The sequence below is a fragment of the Gracilinanus agilis genome, chromosome 2, assembly GCF_016433145.1.
Source record: "Gracilinanus agilis isolate LMUSP501 chromosome 2, AgileGrace, whole genome shotgun sequence".
Lineage (NCBI taxonomy): Eukaryota > Metazoa > Chordata > Mammalia > Didelphimorphia > Didelphidae > Gracilinanus > Gracilinanus agilis.
The window spans coordinates 314,504,467-314,520,383 of record NC_058131.1 but is presented as its reverse complement, the minus strand read 5'-3'; the positions used below and the strand labels follow the sequence as shown (position 1 = coordinate 314,520,383).

Below are 15,917 nucleotides of genomic sequence, written 5' to 3'. Positions count from 1 at the left end.
AGGAAGGAAGGAAGGAAGGAAGGAAGGAAGGAAGGAAGGAAGGAAGGAAGGAAGGAAGGAAGGAAGGAAGGAAAGAAGGAAGGAAGGAAAGAAGGGAGAGAGAGAAAGAAAGGAGGGAAGGAAGGGAAGAAAAATTTATTAAGTACATGCTATATGCCAGGCATTATACTAAACACATTGCAAATATTAGCTCACAACACAAAAACTCTCTTAGATAGATGCTATTGTTATTTTAATCTTATAGGTGAGGAAACTAAGGCAAAAAAAGTTTAAGTGACTTCCCCAGAATCACATAGCTAATAAATTATCTGAAACTCAATTTGAACTCATATCTTCCTGACTCTACCACTCTATCAATTGAGCTTCTTAGCTATCTCTGTGATCTATGATCTGGACAACAATGGACAACAATCTAGGGTTCTGAACTTTAAAGAAAAAGATATTGGTGCATTGATACTAATGTCCAGAGATTTAAATATAATCCTGACCCCAGAACGTATGTGAATGAGACAGGGAGTGATTTGGTATATGGAACATGGAGACTGATCATGTGTTTATGCCTGGAGGTGAGAGTTGGCTAATTTGAAAGGAGTCCAGATTGGGGCAAGGTAGGGCCAAATTCTTCCCCAAAACAGGTGGGTCCAGTGGGTGGAAGAATGAGTAGAGAGAGCCAAGAAAGCTCTATCAAGACAATTGAGTGGTGAGGTCAATATCTAATTCTCAAAGCCTTCCTTTTGAGATTGAAAGTCAAAGGCATTATTGTTTCCTTTGGCCATCTACACATTTTCTCAATTGTTTGTCCAAGGTAGTATACAAATGTAATGGAATATTATTGTGTAGTAAGAATGATGAATATGACGGATTCAAAGAAACTTGGAAAGATTCATATGTACCATTGTGGAATGAACTTATGTTAGCATCAAGAGAACAATATGCACAACAACCCTGTGAATAAAAAAGATCAGTAAAAAAAAAATACTCAGTTCTTAATGACCTAATAACTAATAAAGGTCCTAGAACAAACAATAAAATACACCTCCCTCCAGTGTACCTTGAATAAAGTGATCACTGTATCAGATGGTTTTGCTTAATTGTTTTTGTTTGCCACATGGGAAGTTCCAATTTGAAGGGGAGGATTTTTTTTCCAGAAGTGACCAGGAGATAAAAGACATTAATAAATGTATTTTAAAAGTTTGTTCAAGGAATCTGGTTTTGACAGAGATCCTTTGCCTCAGAAATACCTTTCATCTTTAATCATTCATGTACAGAGGCTGTTGGAAATCCCTGCAATCATTTTCTTACTTTTCTAGACAGCCAGTACTCTTTTTTTCTTCTGCATCATTCATCCATTGTACTGGTTACTAGAGAGAAATGTAATGAACCCCTGCTCTTTTCTTCAGCATATCTCTTTTCCCTCCAGAGATCTGAGGGGCTCGTGTGATCCAATAAAAACAGCTAAAGTAGCATTCATTTAGTCATTATTCATGGAAAAATGAGTGCATTCCTTGGGGATGGTCCTGATCCATGGTCAGTTTTTCCAAAGGCCTGTGCCCTTAGGCAGTGTGGGCTGTGTCATCAATATCTCATTGGAACCTCATTATTATCAAACACACATGAGAAATAACAAAAGCCAGGCCAGCCAAAAGACTGAAGTTGAAATGGGCATGAGTAGATTGTGTCACTCCTAGAAAAGAGAAATGCCCTCAGTACTTGGAGCTCCAGGACTCCCAGGGGGATGAAGTAGGAGGATATAAAGAGGAGGGATAAAGAAGACTTTCTGGCACAGAGCCTGTTGGCAAGAAGGCATATGGCACTTTGGCTCTCAGCTTAAATGGAGGTTCTTAAGGTTGTGGGGGGTGGGGAAAGGTCAGACTCCAGCTGTTGTTCTCTAGGGCACTTAGTAAAAAGAGAACTTAATAAAAAGAGAACCAGAGGACTGTGTGGTTTGAATCCTGCTTCTGCTACTTCCTATCTGTGTAACTTTGGATAAGAATCTTTCCTTCCCTGAGCCTCAATTTCCTTATCCGTAAAAATGAATGAATTGGACTAGACAGAACATTAGAAAGGATAAAACTTCTTTCCAATTATAAATTTCATGGGTCCCATGAAGATAGCAAGATCAGCTTTGAAATTAGGCCAAGGGAGGTGATGCTTAGTTGTCTTAATTGATCAATTCCTACTGGGACTTTGAGGAGTTGATCATAAAAAGGTCTATTAAAAAGGGAGGGGGGGTACTGTAAGAAACTTGGGGAGCCAGAAAAGAACTGGAACACTGTTTCATCTATTTTCTATCCTCAAGATCCCACTCCAATTCCATCTCTTCCACTCAAGTTTCCCTAACCACAGTGTCAGAATAAGACCTTCAGGAACCATTAGGCACACCAATATTTGGTGAGTTAGAAAGTGAAGGAAGTCAATCGTAATTTATGATGTTATAGGATTTTTTGAATTATGATCCCCTGGGGCTTTTAAAGACATGTCCATTTTTAATGCTGGGATAGGTACTAGATTTGTGACTTCATTGATTTAAGGAACTCCAAATCCAGAAACTTATTCTACCAATGCACCCTAGCACTTTTTCTATAACTTAGTCTTTGAGAGTTACCTAGAATACTGAGGTTATCCGTGTACTTAGAACACTGAGATGGTAAGTGACTTGCTCAGGGTCATACAATATTCTTTGCAACTATTTTTGAGGGCCTATATACTGTTCAAAAGCCCATCCTAGTTGTTTTTCTCTAATCTAATTGGTAGAGAAGTTTAGGAATCAGTTTTCTGGGTGAGACAGCAATCAAAACTGACTCTGGTTCCCATTATTTTTCTCCCTGGATTGTAAAAGAGATAATTTTCATGACATCATCCCAATTCCCAATGCGTCCATTATTTACATTCATGCTTTCTAATGATTCTCACCTTGCAAAGGTTTTAACTCCTTCCTTCAATATTCATTCAACAAACATTTATTAAATGCCAATTATAAGCAGTGCAGCAAAATGTCTGACCTGGGGTCAAGAAGACTGATTTTCCTGAGTTCTAGTTTGACCTCAGACTCTTACTAGCTGTGTGACTCTGGGCAAGTCACTCAACCCTTTTCTTCTCAGTTTCTTCATCTGTAAAATGAGCTGGAGAAGGAAATGGCAAACCATTCTAGTATCTTTACCTAGAAAATCCCAAATGGAGTTAAAAAGAATTGGACACGAGCAAATATAATTGGACAACAATAAATAAACGTTGCATTGTATTGAGCACCAGACTTAATTACTAATTAAGATGTTTGGAATTTAGAATCATGGAAAGTCAAAAAATGAATGGGATTTAGAGGTTTTGTGTGTAAACCCTCTTATATCACAAAAGAGGAACCTGAGAAAGCTAAAGGGCTTTCCCAATGTCACACAGGGAATTCATGGGTAAAGCCTAGAGTTTCAGTTCAGGTTATTTGATTCCCCATCAAATGTTATTCCCACTAAGCTGTGATACTTAAGTATCCCATATTTTTAAAGGATTTGGGGGATAATTGGTAGGCTACACCTCTCCCCACAAGAAATAGTTTCTTACATTCTCCTCTCCCTCCCTTTTTCAGAAATGAATGAATGAATGGCAGGTCAAGAGTTGTTCTCTCTAGGCAATATGGAAAAGTAGAATGATTCCTGAACTGGGGCAGTCAAAGAGATCTTATCTGAGCACTGACCGTATGACCTAGGGACAAGTTAGTTGTTTTGCCTGTGAGCCTCAGTTTCCTTATTTGTAAAAAGAGGGGTTAGACTAGATGATATTCCAATTCTAACATTCAGTGATTCAGGGATTACTCATTTTAAGTCATGGAATTTAGAGTTTGATGACATTTCAGAAATTGGTTAGGTCCCAACACCTTCATTTTACACATGAAGAAATAGAGGCTCAGGAAAGTCAGTTGCTTTGCCCAAGCTTATACAGATAGCAGGAGGTCAAGCCAGGATTCAAACCCAAGTTTTTCAGCTCTAAATGCAGGGTTCTTTCCACTACTCAAGTGGAAGAGGATGCATTTACTACTTTAAGGGTTTTACTATTGGTCACACAAAAACAGGAAGAAATTGGTGACCAAGAAGGGACAGAAAATGAAGAAGGGACTCCCGCCTTCTGTTTACATTTAAAAAGACAAAATCCTCCCTTGTTCCAACACCTCTGAGGGAGCATCTGTTTTCGGTGTGGGCTGTTTCAGTTCAGGATCATCTGGGAGCAGAAATGCATGTTGACCTTTAAGAAAAGGCCTTCACTGAGCCCAGCATGCCAGAGTGACTCACTCTGCAGGAGTCCTAAGCACCAGCCTCACGCATTGTTGTCAATGTGATAAACAAATCCAATAACACACCCCATATGGTGGGTTCACTTATTAAAAAATATGTGGAAAACAGGAACAAGCCCCAACCCTTTAAAATTTTACCCCTTTTTTTCACTTTGGAAAAGGCAGTAACATGACTTTCATGACCTACAGTAACTTTTGGAGGGGGCTCATAAGTGACCCAGGCAATCTCCTTCCCCAGGACCTCCATTTGGGCAGGCGCATTGGCAGCATCTTTTCATTCTCCTCAATCTCCCTGGAGTATGCCATGACTAAGTCTCCCCCAGATTTAAGGGGAGGGGGTGAGCAAGCGTACGGGCCAACTTCCATCCCAGAGTAGCAAATCCTTCTTCCTCCATGTTCCAGGACTTTGCTAGGAAAGTTGCAATTTCATAGCATGTGTTAGTGTTGGGCATGGAAATAGAAGAACACATGTAGGCCATACAGGAGAGTTGAAGTCAGAGGCTCCCCCTATCTCAAGCTGATTGTAAGTATCTTTCAGTGTTGGTGTACCCTGCTTAGCCCTGCCTGTTTTTTGTAAGATCCACAGTGCAGTTCATGGGAAAGGACTAGTAACAACAATCACTGCAGATTGCCATATTTTGACACTACTAAACTAGCAAGATACAACCTGGAGGCTAGAATCAGATGTTCACTGTCTTTCATAAACTAATAGGGAACAAATCCCAGGACAAGAAATATAGACTTCAGATTATTTTTGAGGATTCAACAAATAAACTGGAGCATGATCATAGCCAAAAACTGTTATCCTCAATTGCCTGTACAGAACATGAATCCATAAGAATTTAAGAATAGTATTTCTTGTATATGTCACTGTGCCAGGGACTCATCATCTTTAATCTATATGGAACGAAAAGCTTTCAAAATATATAGACCTAACCAAAGAAATCAAAATCATGCGGGGATAAGATGAGGTCGATCTCCTCCCTGTTGTCCTGTCTGCTTCTAGGGTTGTCCCCAAGATGTTTTCATTGAGCCTACAGAAAATGAGCTCACCTCTCAAAACTTTCATTTTCTTACCAAAATCAGTTGTTTTATACTCTTGGGTAGCAGTACACAGAACATCAAATCTAAAAAAATGATAACAGGATCATGATTTGTCCCAGTGCAATTTCTTTCTGAACTCCATCAAAAAAGATGAGAATTATCATTACAATTCAAATTGATCATTTATAAATGATCATTACAATTCACATTTGTATAACCCTGTAAGGTCTGCAGAGTACTTTACATATATCAGTTCATTTAGTCTTTACAACATCCCTGTCAGCTGGTGCTATCATTATAATATCTGCTTTATTTAAGCCTGGAAATGTCAAGTGACTTATCCATAGTCACATAACTAATAAGTCTCTGAATTGGGATGTGAATCTTCCTGATTCCTCCAGCACTCTACCTAGTATGTTATACAGCTTTTCTGTATACTAGGAAATACATTTCATTCATAGAGACACAGAGTACAAAAGGCTCAAATATAGCAATTTATATTTTCATTCCCACCTTCCTTGACATTATATTGTCCATAGTTGCTATACTTTTGGGAAAAGCATTCAGAATCATATGCTATAACTTTTCGAGCTCTAAGGGATCTCAAAGGTCATTTTACCTTGACCAACTCATTTTACAGATAAGGAAACTGGAACTCATAGAAATCAAGTAATTTCTCCAAGGTCATCCAGATAATAAATGTTAGGACCAGGATTTGAACTTGGTTCCTCTGACTACAAATATAGCATTATTCCACTATCACTCACTGCCTCTAACTCTCGCAGTCTTTTATGTGATCCACAGCTAAGTTCTACATGAGCTACTCTAGAGCAAAGACAAAGAGTACATCTGTATGGTCAAGAATCACTTTCTCCTATAAAATGGGTAAAATAAATAATTGTACTACTTGGCTCAGGGTTATTTGGAGGAAATCACTTTGTAAAGGATAGAGCACAATGAATGTTGATAATATGTCTTAGAAATTAAGAACCATCCATTTTCTCCTCCATCACTAAGATCAATCCCCCATCATAGGAACAGTTTGCCCAAGAGCAAACATCTTTATAGCCATAATCATAAGCCTCTGTGCTCTTTCTTCCTCCTTCCTTTTTACCCCATATCGATCTCCCCCATAGCTTTGTTCAGAAAATTATATTCTTGAGACAGATGAAGATGCCCATACACAGTTCTCTTTCTCCATGTGCCACAGAATTCAGATTCACTGGCAGTCACAGTTTAGAAAACCCTGTGTGCTTTCCATATAGTTTATGATAGTTGTGTGTGCTCTTTGAGATTCTATGACAAGATACAGACTTAAGACTAGAATTTTGAAATAGAAAGGACCTCAGAGATTATCTAGTCCCATATCCTCATTTTGTAGATGAGGAAACTGAATCTTAGAAAAGAGAAGTGATTTACAGTGAGTAAGTTATGGGGCTACGATTCAAATTCACATCTTCTAACTCCAAACTTATTGCTATTCCCATAAGTTTCCATTTTCCCAAGAACTAAGAACAAGACTGGGACCATTTTCCATCCCCATATTTGAGTTCCCATCATATATAGTGTTCAAGTGATTTGGAATAAAACTGAGAATACTTTGCCCAGATCCAGAGCTTAACAGAACTCATTGATCTGTCAAGCCAGAAATAATTCAGAACCTGACTGTTCAGAAAAGAGAATACTGGATGGATGAGCTTGTGCTGTTATGGATTAGTTGGCTCCTATGAGTTTCCCAGTAGTGATTTGTGGGCAGAGTACATTCTAAAAGTATAGATAAGTTGGGTTCTCATTTTTTTAAAGTATCTGTGCTTCCTATTATAATGATGTTAGTGTTTTTGGTGGGATTTTGTCAGAAAATGTATCAGGTATATCGAGAGATGGCTTCCGTAGCCCTGGCATTCTACTACCTTTGCCAAGAAATAACCAATTTCAATAAATATTTTCAGGCCAAGTATACAACTCTCCCCCTTCAAGGAGGAGAATTTGCATCTGAGTCTAGGCATTTTCCTGAAAAGGGATTACATCTACAAAATCACAAATCAAGAGATTGAAGGGACCTCATCTATTCTAGCCCCTTCATTTTACAGATGAGGAAACTAAGGACTAAAAGATTAAGTGACTTGACCAAGACCACACAGGGAGAAAGAATCAGATGTAGGATATGAACCCAGCCCTACTACACCAGAGCCTAACAATGCTCCTTCCACTGTGCCATGTTGCTTATGATCATTGGTTGGAGGGGAGAAGGAGAGAAGGAAATGGAGAGGGAAGAGTTTGTCCCATGTGGTTTCATGCTACCAGAAACAGTCTTCCCTACAGGAACTTCCCCTATAAGATATAGATAGGGCATGGCATGTGGCGGTGTGCCTGCATGTTGACTCTTGAGATGCATTGTCTGTAGAAAATCCAGGAAAAAAACTTACTAATTTTATAGGTAAAAGGAACTGTTAAATGAGAATTGCATATAGTCTGTTGTTCAGCACTGCCAATAATTGATTGGCTTCCTAGCAAGTGCAAAGCAGGGAAGGGAGATTCATTCACTCATTCTCAGAATCTCAGTTAAGATGGATCTCAGAGGCTAATATTTAGTTAATTCATACCTGACTGAGAAATCCCTCTACACCACCCACAATGAGTGATCATCCAAGCTTTGCTTAAATTCCTCTCAATAGAGGGAACTCAGTACCTCCTGAGGCAATCTTTTCTACTTTAAGATGTACTTGAATCGAAAGCTTTCTCTGCAATTTCCACTCGTTGCCCCTACTTTTGCCTTCTGAGTCGAAGCAAAACAAATTAACTCCTTTCCACATAATACAGTAGATCTTCAAATATTTAAAGACAACTCTTCTATTATATCCACCATATGTAACCTAGATCCCCCGCCAAAATTTATTAGCCGTAGATCTTCAAATATTTAAAAACAACTCTTCTATCTTATCCACCATCTGTAACCTAGATCCCCTGCCAAAATTTATTAGCTATCTACTGTGTACAGATGCTATATGTGGCATTGGAAGGCAGATCTAAAATTAAGATAGGACATAAGCCCTGCCCTCATGGAGCTTCTAGTCTAGAAGAAGGTCCAAAAAGAAATAACTGTAATTCGCAGCATTCTGTAATCAGGCTACAGAATGAAGTACTACATAAGGGCTAAGGGGTAAAGTCACTACTAGCCAAGATCAGAAGGGCACTCACATGGAAGGTGGTATTTGAGTCAGGCTGCACGAGAGTTGCATGATATGGCTAGCCAGGAAGCCATTGGAAAATTAAATCTTAGCATCCAGGCCAGAGATTCAATGACAAAATGTTTTTTTGGATCATTAGCTAGGCAGAGAGATTTTTTTCATTTTTCTTGATCCAACATTAATATTTAGCAAAGTGTTTATGTTACAATGGGCCTGCCTAACCAGTTGTGAACATATGTTTATTTGGACACTACCCCTGTTTGCAGGCCTAAAAGCTGATTATGGCTTCCACTATTATGCTCTGGCAAATCTGTCTACAGTAAAAGAGCCAAAGCTTTGGGTGAGGAATTTTCAAAGAATCTATATAGGAATATTTGGAGGAGGGGTGGGTTTAGTTTTTTCATCTATAATACCTTCCTCTACTCTGAGAAATAGCTGGTACTTCCTAGGGCTTCCTCAGGGACAAGAGCCTGCCTTTATCCTCATGTAACTAACAGCCCACATGATGATCTGTCAGAGATTGTTTATGGTTTTGTTTTCATGTTAAGACCTGTAATTTCATTCATGTTGGGAATACTGAATGTTGAAGAAATGCCCTCTACCAATATTATCTGGTCTGCTAATTATCCTTTTGCCTTTTAAAAATTATTTTATTCCATATTTTATAAAGCCAAATAAAATAAGCATTTCCATATACAAAGAAAAAGTAGATTGTACATAAATGAAATCACAAATCTCTTATATGCTTAATTTACTTTTCTTCAAATCTACACAATAAATCCCATCTACACATGTCCCAGCCTTTCATCACCCTCCTCAAATCACAAAAGGTGTCATCCATGAGGCTGACATATTCATAGAAATTTAGTCTTTCATGTTTTTACTTTTCAGTTCACAGTATGGAGGAGGTCTACTAAATATAAAGGCATAGAGAACTGCCAGGCATTAAAAGGTTAAGTTATTTGTCTAGACAATACACAGCCAACATATGTCAAATATAGGACTTGAACCTGGCCAGGTCTATCTGATGCTAAAGTCTGCTTTCTCTCCAATGTCATACTACTGCTTGTCTGGAATTGGGAGGAAGTGAAAGTTTTCATAATTAGCCCCTCTGAGGGGCAGCTAGGTAGGTGACTCAGTGTATTGAGAGCCAGGCCTAGAAATGGGAGGTCCTGGTTCAAATCTAGCCTCAGACACTTCCTAGCTCTGTGACCCTGGGCAAGTCACTTAACCTCCATTGCCTAGCCCTTACCATTCTTCTGCCTTGTAACCAATACACAGCATTGATTCTAAGATGGAAGGTAAAGAGTTTTTTAAAAAAATAAAATAAAAACTAGTCCCTCTGCTCCCCTAGAGTTTTAGCATCTAATGTGCCCTAAAGAGTATCCTAGAAAGCAAGGAGCCAGAGGGATACTTCCCCTTTATCTGCCCCTACCTAGAGATGTGCCAGGTTATTGCTCCTAAGATGTTATTGCTAACCATCTCTACTCTGTCCTCAGGTCCCTCAGCTGTGTCAGGTGCCCTGAGGTTCAGCCGGAGGCCGACCTGTCCGGATACTTCAATTGCCGCCAGCCTCCCCACACCCCCTGTCCCGCGTCACAGGAAGAGCCACAGCCTGGGAAACAAGTGGGTTACTGCTCCAAACTGGTCCTTGAAGTTAATTGCAGTGCCCTTTGGATTAAGCAGCTTGTACCAGTCGAATGCTGGGGAATATTGTCCTTTTCCACTCTTTTCTCATTGACTTTTAGTGACTTCTTATAAAGATTCTTAACCTGGGGTCTATGAACTTGTTTTATAAAAAAAAATTCATTATTTAATATTTTATTTATTTTTCAAAATGTATTTTATCCATTGAAAAGTATCATTCTGAGCAGGGAAGCATATATTTTCAAGATGACCAAAGAGGTCTGTGATGCACAAACAGATTGAGAAGCCATGCCCTAGGATTTGTCAATGGTCCCTGATTCTTCAGAGGCTTATGTATGTTCTCTTCATAATCCAGGAAAATTGACTGTAGGATTTAATGCTATAAGGAACCTCAGCAGTCATCTTGTTCCCTTATTTTAAAGATGAGGAAACTGAGGCCCAGAATGGGGAAAGGACTTGCCAGCACCTCATATCTATTAAGGAACTGAGCTAGAACTCACAGCCAGGTAGCCTGAGTAAATTTTGGAATCTTTCTACAATAGAGGGCCTGGATGTGGGCAGAATGTAGATTGTCTGATTTGAATAGATTCGTGATGGATACCATGATCATAATATTCATTTACCATTCTGAAGAGCCTGGAGTTTTCTCTTGGGAATTCTTCTGACCCTCACCCACCTTCTTCTGCTCTGAACTCACTGCAGGAAGGGGTAGAAGGCTGTGTGTAGCCCATCCCCACAAGATGGTGAACTCATAGCTTTAGTTGTGGCTTCTGGCCTTAGCAAATTCCTTCCTGAGTTAGTAAAAATAATCTGGTTCAGAGATTTGCAATAGGTCACTTAGAATCTGCAGACCCTGTAAAATATGAGAGTTAGAAGAGGACCCTCCGGGTCACCTAGCAGATGCCAACCCTTCACATTGGATCCATCAAATTTCTAGCCTCTCTGAATTCTTCAACAATTCATTTATCCAGTAAACATGACTAAGGGCCTGCTGTGTGGAAGGTCCTATACTCTGTACTGGAAACACAAAAGAGAAAAGTAATAACCCACATCCTTACAGAGCAGGCTGTTTGCCAGGCAGGCTAGGAAAGTACCATCTAGCACTGGAGCTCAAAACTGGACTGCCTCTCTTTGTTCTTGGTACTCTACCATGCCCTGTGAGTCAGCACTGAACAAGTGCTAACTGCCTTTATCTGTAGTGCTCACAACTGTCACCTGGGCCAGAGGATGCTCTCAGTAGCAGCAGAAGGGGTGAACAGGGTGAGAAACATCCTTATCAGTTAGCTGGAAGATCCAAGGATTTGAAACTCGTCGGGACCAAAAAGCTAGCAAGATTTAGGTTCATAGGATCATGGGATCTAAGGGACCTTAAAGATCATCTAATCCAAATCCCTTATTTTACAGAGAAGGAAACTGAAGCCCAAAAAGAGAATCAGTGTCCTGCCCAAGTAATGCAGGCAATCTTTTTTTTAAAACAATGCTGAACCTTAAACCCAGGCCCTCTAAATTCAAATCTGGTGCTCTTGCCACTATATTGCAATTTATATTGATAAAGATTTCTACACTAACTTTGTCCTTTTGCAAATGAGGAAAACAGGTCTTGACAGATAAAGGAGCTTAATAATAATATCTAGTATTTATATGGCACCTTAAAGTTTGAAAAGTGCTTTGCACATATTATCTCAGTTGATCCTCACAGCCCTATGAGGTAGGTGCTATTATAATCCTCAACTTGCAGATAAGGAAACTGAGGCTTAGAGAGGTTAAGTGACTTGCCCAAGTAACATAACTAGTGTCTGAGGCTGAGGCTATGAGAACTGACTTGTCTTAAGTCACACATCAGTTAAGCAGCACAGCTAGAATTCCAACCCATACCTTCTTACTCCAAATTCTAGGAAAGTTACCATACAGATGATCCAGTCTAATATCATTTTATAGAGGAAGAAACTGAGGCCCAGGGAAGAGATATGACTTGCCCAAGATCCTACAAAGAGTCAGGAACAGATTGGGGTTTAAGCCCAAGTCTTTTGACTAGACTCTGCCCACTCCCAGGAAAGGGCTGTGTGGTTTCTAGGCCCTGGGTGCCTGCACCTATCTTCATTGGAGACCAGAGAGAGGACTGGATGGTGATGATGTAGATGCATAAGGGCTTGTGCCTTTTTTCTCCCTTTCCAGTATGATGTGTCAGTTCAGTGTAGTTGAGAGTAAAAGTGCAACGTTCCCATCGGAGAGACCTCGTCACCTGCTGGATGACAGTGTTCTAGAGCCCCACAGTCCAGGCAGGGGCCAGGGCCGGGGCCTGACCCTCACCTCCTCTGCTGTCACCAATGGACTCTCCTTAGGTAAGACTCCCCCGGCCTGGGGGCAGGCGGGACGCAAATTGTTTGCTCCGTGTCTGTCTCTGTGTGTCACTGTGGAAAGCACAATGATGCCTGTCCCTTTGGCCCAGCTCAGTCTCCTGGCCCCAGTGTGTGCCCCTTAGGGAGCATTCTGGCACCCCTTAGCACCTTCTTCCTCACCTTGTCTAGGCAGCAGGTGAGGCACCCCATGAGCTCCTTCCTGAGCTCTTCTCCTCCTGCCAGGTGTGCCCTTCTGGGTTTAGGCTAGATGCAGTGGTGATTCAGTTTGGGACAAAAGTCATAGATGACCAAAAATTAAAACTAAAAAAGTACCAGCCATATGAAGCCAACAAGTCATTTAAGAAACAACTGGATTCTTTAATATCGACCAGGCTGGCCAGATGCCAAAGGACTGACAACCCCAAGCAGGACTCTTGGAGCAACCATCACCCATAGAGTAGTGGGAGACAGCCAGACTCTCCCAGAAAGCTCTGGACTGAGCTCACAGACTCAGCCATTGATAAAGTCCAGCAAAGTAGCCATGACCCATTCTTTGGAAATGTTGCTCTAGCTCCTGTCCCTTACCAGCAATTCAGCAATGAACCATTATTTTCAGAGCTCTTGGTTAGCATTCTCAGCAGAAAGTAGGGGACTGACCACCCTCAAAATTCTACTCCAGGAAGCTGCCCAAGACCCCAAAATTCAGGGTCTGAGCTAGAGGCAATCCCAGGAGGTCTCTGTTCAAAGACAAGGGTTACTTCAACCTTCCCATGGACATCTGACTCAGAAGTCTGAGTTTTCCCTAAATAAGTATAATTTAGATTGAAGTCCAGAAGCATTTCTTGAGCTTTTACTATGTGTGAGGTGGTGTGCTAAACATTGGGGATGCAAAGAAAGACCCCAAAAAAGCCCCTACCCTCAAAGAGCTCACAATCTAATTTAGAGGAAGATTTTTCAAGTCAAATAGACTTTCTTTGAACCAGCTCCTCGAAGATAGCTGCTGTGCCAACAGAAAGGAAGGTACATATTGACAGGGGGCGGAGATGAGGCCTGAAAGCAGAGTGGAAAGGATGTCTAGATAGTAGCTGACTGGAGTCTGTGGCCTAAGAACTGGGTGAGGACTGTGTGGTTCCGGATTCAGGCCAGGGGCCAGATGCCCAGGCAGAGGTGGTTTGATTCGATGACAGAACCTTTCATTCAGAGCCTGCCAACGGAATTTGAATTAGATGGATCATAACCGAAGCATCATTTGCTTTAAACAAGTGACTATCTTTTAGCTGTTTTTCTCCCTCTTTGTCCCTGCTGCTTCGAAATCTGTGGACGTGCCCGCCGTCTGTCTGTCTGTCTGTCTGTCTGTCTCTGCCTTCTATTCTTCCTCAGTGACCCAGCCCTCTAGTGAATAACTTCTTCCCCAGGGCAGATAGCTTGGATCTGGGCAGTTGCATACCCTGGCGTTTGCTGAGCTGAGAGCTGAGGGAGGGCTATCTAGAGTACAGTAAGAATCTAAAGTCTGATCAGATAAGGTCCCAAGTTACCATGTCACATAATCCCGTTGGTGCTTGAAGACTTCTTTACAGAAAGGAATCAGATTCCAGCGGTAGGACAACAGGCCCCCTTTTAATCATTCATTCCAAGGGGTAGAGCCCATCATCTTCAATGCCAGTTCTAGACTGCTGCTCCCCCTTCTCTGGGGGGAGAAGCTAAAATATCATTCCCACAAATATAATACAAGCTCTATGAGCTGGATATTGTCAGAGGAATATAAGCCAAGAAGATTCCTCCTTAACTGAACTGAGAAAGAATGAATCACCATTTTTTAAAGTCTGATTAATTGATTTAAAGTTTGTTATTTTTTGCTCACTTCAATACTTCTACAATTGATTATTTTGATTATCTTGGTGTGGCTACCTCCTCATCTCTTACAGACTCCAACACACTGTACTATGTCTTCATAAACTGTCATAGCCAAACCCTCCAATGAGTCCTTCCAGGTTCAGCTAAGTCAGCTGGTCCTCAGATGGCAGACACAGTCTTTCACTGGATAATATTTAAATATTTTTCCCAGCTCAATAGGACCTAACAGAGCTTGTTCGCTGCTAGCCTAATCCTTTGACAACACAATCCATCATCAAATGATACTGCCATCAGGCATCAAAGGGGGACAAGATTGTTTTTGAGACCAGAAAACATTTTGTGGGAACATCCTTTCTTCCCCAAATTACTCAAAGTGAGTATGAAGATGAGTGGGATTGAGAAGCTATGATTTTCCCTTGTCTGTCCCTAACTGTGGGTTCTGTTATCCATCACGGTTTCAGGATTCTGAGTAGGATTAGAAACAGTCCCTCCCGATTGACCATGACCAAGTTGGAATCATTGAAAAAAAATATTCAAAGCTAAGCCTTGGGCTGCCTCCAAAACTTCATACAGAAGCAGAGAATGGAAGTGCTGGGGGTGGGAGAGGCAGGGAGGAAGGACTGGTACTCTGTCACAGAAGACCCTCAATTGGAACTGAAGGATTCTTTGAGAGGGTCCATGAGGTGATTGCCGGAGGTTCTAAAGAGTGCAGTAGAATCTAAATTAACGAGAAATAAGACTTCCCATAAAAGAAGTGTCTAAGTTTAGTAAGGCCTAACCTTGCTATTAAATGAACAAAAACAGGGAGCCCTTAAGGAAAAGACTCTATAAAATGCAATATATTAACTACTTCATTTTCTCTTTCTCTTTTTCTGAAGACTTTTAAGTAGTTTTCAATGTGAAGAGGAAATATCACATCATCTTCAGTGTCACTTCTAGGCTGCCCCCACCATAACTCTGTCTGCTCCAGCAGGAGTCACATGGCATTTAATCTGGTTCTGGTTCCTTAGGTTCTAAACAAGAACCTATGCCTCCAAGAGCCATTGTAAGAACCTCTTTCTCTTCCCATCTCTATCCTGTACTCCTCTCTCTCCCCCTGACTTTTTTCCTTTCTCTTTCCTTTTGCCCCTCTGAACCCCAGTGTATGTCTCTCTTTCTCTATCTCTCCCTCTCTCTCTTTTTCTTTTTCTCTCTGTCGCTCCCTTTCTCTCTTTCTTCCTTTCTCATTCTCTCTCTCACTCTCTCATCCCTTTTCCTTCACTCTCTCCCTTCTCATTTTTCTTCACCCACCTCTCTTCTTTTCCTCTTCCTATATTTCACCTCTCCCTTTTTTCCTTTTCCCTAATCTAAGTTTTATTTTTTTGTTTCCAAAGTACTTTATTTATTTTTTTAAGTTTTTATTTTGAATATTTTCCCAGAGTTACATATTTAAAGTTTTAGATGATCCCAGGTTCCCCAAAAATCCTACAGAATGAGAGGGAAGACAAGAACTTTGCACAAATACGGGTGTCTTGTAATCCTTTCTGGAGTCACCTTCTTTAGCAATCTGCCCTAAGGATCAGG

General features: G+C 40.7%; 1 protein-coding gene across 5 annotated transcripts in view; it reads left to right on the top strand.

The window, feature by feature from the left end:
- Positions 1-15,917, top strand: part of RALGPS1 (Ral GEF with PH domain and SH3 binding motif 1) — a 549,948-nt gene that overhangs the window by 503,582 nt on the left and 30,449 nt on the right. For 3 of the 5 annotated variants that reach the window (XM_044664220.1, XM_044664218.1, XM_044664219.1), the window contains exons 11-12: positions 10,014-10,140; positions 12,337-12,503. In XM_044664220.1, coding sequence (XP_044520155.1) covers positions 10,014-10,140; positions 12,337-12,503 — 294 coding nt within the window. Of the gene's footprint in view, positions 1-10,013; positions 10,141-12,336; positions 12,504-12,693; positions 12,697-15,917 lie in introns of all 5 variants that reach the window. The other 2 variants (XM_044664222.1, XM_044664221.1) reach the window with 2 other exon arrangements.